The sequence below is a fragment of the Trichoderma citrinoviride genome (genome assembly GCF_003025115.1).
Source record: "Trichoderma citrinoviride strain TUCIM 6016 unplaced genomic scaffold BBK36scaffold_208, whole genome shotgun sequence".
Classification (NCBI taxonomy): domain Eukaryota; kingdom Fungi; phylum Ascomycota; class Sordariomycetes; order Hypocreales; family Hypocreaceae; genus Trichoderma; species Trichoderma citrinoviride.
Window position 1 is genome coordinate 1 of NW_020194916.1, and position 1,944 is coordinate 1,944.

Consider the following 1,944-nt stretch of genomic DNA (forward strand, 5'->3'; position numbering starts at 1 on the left):
GCGGGCGCTTCGCCACAGGGCGCGGATGAAGCCGACGGCGCCGTCCTCGACGTCGGCGCGGTAGTGCTGGCCCATGACGGGCTTGATGGCCTCGGTGGCCTCGTCGGCGTTGTAGAAGGGGATGGTGGCCACGTAGTGGTGCAGGACGTGCGTCTCGATGATGCCGTGCAGCAGGTGGCGGCCGATGAAGCCCATCTCGCGGTCAATGGTGGCGGCGGCGCCTCGCACAAAGTTCCACTCCTCGGCGGTGTAGTGAGGCAGCGAGGGGTCGGTGTGCTGCAAAAAGGTGATGGCAACTGAGACAGGAGGAGAGACACGGTCAGCAGGGGTGGTTCTTCAAGTCTTGGTGCGTCACTCTGCGTCAGACACGATGGGAATCAACTTACCGAGCCAGTGGTTGACCCAGAGGTACGGGACAAAGTACCAGATGGCCATGTTGTACCAGCCGAAAGTGTTGCCGAGGTAGTAGAGGGTGCCAAAGGCGAGCAGCAGGCCAAGGTCGCTGAGGACGATGAGCTTGGCGTCCTTGGCCTCGTACAGCGGGCTGCTGGGGTCGAAGTGGTTGACGCCGCCGCCGAGGCCGTTGTGCTTGCCCTTGCCGCGGCCCTCGCGCTGGCGCTCGTGGTGGTTGTGGCCGGTGATGTTGGTGAGCAGGTAGTTGGGCCAGCCGACCAGCTGCTGCATGACCAGCATCAGGAGCGTGTACGCGGGCGTCTCCTCGGTCAGCTCCGACAGCTCGTGCGCCATCTTGCCGATGCGCGAGGCGTGTTGCTCGCGGGTGCGCGGGATGAAGACCATGTCACGCTCCATGTTGCCCGTGGCGGCGTGGTGCTTGCGGTGCGAGATCTGCCAGCTGAAGTACGGCACCAGCAGCGCCGAGTGCAGCACCCAGCCCGTCATGTCGTTGATGAGGCGGGAGTCGGAGAAGGCGCCGTGGCCGCACTCGTGGGCAATGACCCAGAGGCCAGTGCCAAACAGGCCCTGCATGATGGTGTAGACGGCCCAGAGAGCGGCGCGGGCGGCCGTCGACGGCACCGTGTCGGGGGTCACGTAGCTGTGGAAGACATAGAAGGTCGTGGCCAGGCAGACGATGTCGCGGAGGATGTAGTAGTAGCCCTTGAGGGCGGAGCGCTGGAAGCAGTGCTTGGGGATGGCGTCGCGGATGTCCTTGATGGTGAAGTCGGGCACCTTGAACTCGTTGCCGTACGTGTCGACAAGGCGGCCGAACTCGGCCTCCTTGCCGTCGACGCCATTCACGTCAACTGACGACATCGACGACAGCGAGGTCGACGAGGCCGAGGGTCGGGGAGAGTCCATGGGCGTCACGGCGGCAGACGACTCGGTCGAATCCGTCACATGGCGCAGGAGGGGGGCCTTGTCAGGCAGGGGCAGCGCGGTGGAAGCCATGGTGATGCTCTCCGTTGAAGGAATTGCTCAAGGTCTGTCTCTCAAAGAAGACTCGAGGCTATTATTCCCAGTGTTTGTGGTTGGGGAAGATGAAGAAGACAAGCAGGGAGAAAAGAGAAGAAGAAAAGGACGAGGAGATGAAGAGAGCACAGCTCGCTACTTTTACTATCAGATAAGATAGCCGGCGGGTGAACGGGCCTCCTGGGGAAGAGGAAGGAGAGAGACAAGCCGGACGGGGAGTGGCCTGGTTTTGTCTGTCCTGGGGGGGCGTGTGAGAAGGAGGAGGAGGATAGGGAAAAGAGGAGATGATGGTCAGGAGGAGAGTCTGATTGGGATGTGCAGAGACACCGGCGAAAGGGGGGGGGGCAATAGAGGCAAACCGCCTGACGGACCAGACCGAGCAAGGCCAGGAAAACCCTTCGAAAAAAAAAAAAGGCAATAGGCCAGCCCGAGCTGTTAGCAACAAGTCATGGCTCAGCCCAAATCCACGCCCAGGCGAGGCCGATCCGGGCAGCATCCCCTAGGACAGTGACTTGC

The 1,944-nt window shown here is 62.1% G+C and overlaps 1 protein-coding gene across 1 annotated transcript; it reads right to left on the bottom strand.

Annotated features, from left to right (window-relative positions):
• BBK36DRAFT_1132710 (hypothetical protein) lies at positions 1 to 1,407 on the bottom strand (the record flags this gene model as incomplete). The annotated part of the gene is made up of 2 exons (XM_024892035.1): positions 1 to 296; positions 387 to 1,407. Coding segments are annotated over 2 exons (1,317 nt in total), but the record flags the coding sequence as incomplete, so codon positions are not given.
• Positions 1,408 to 1,944: the final 537 nt, after the last annotated feature.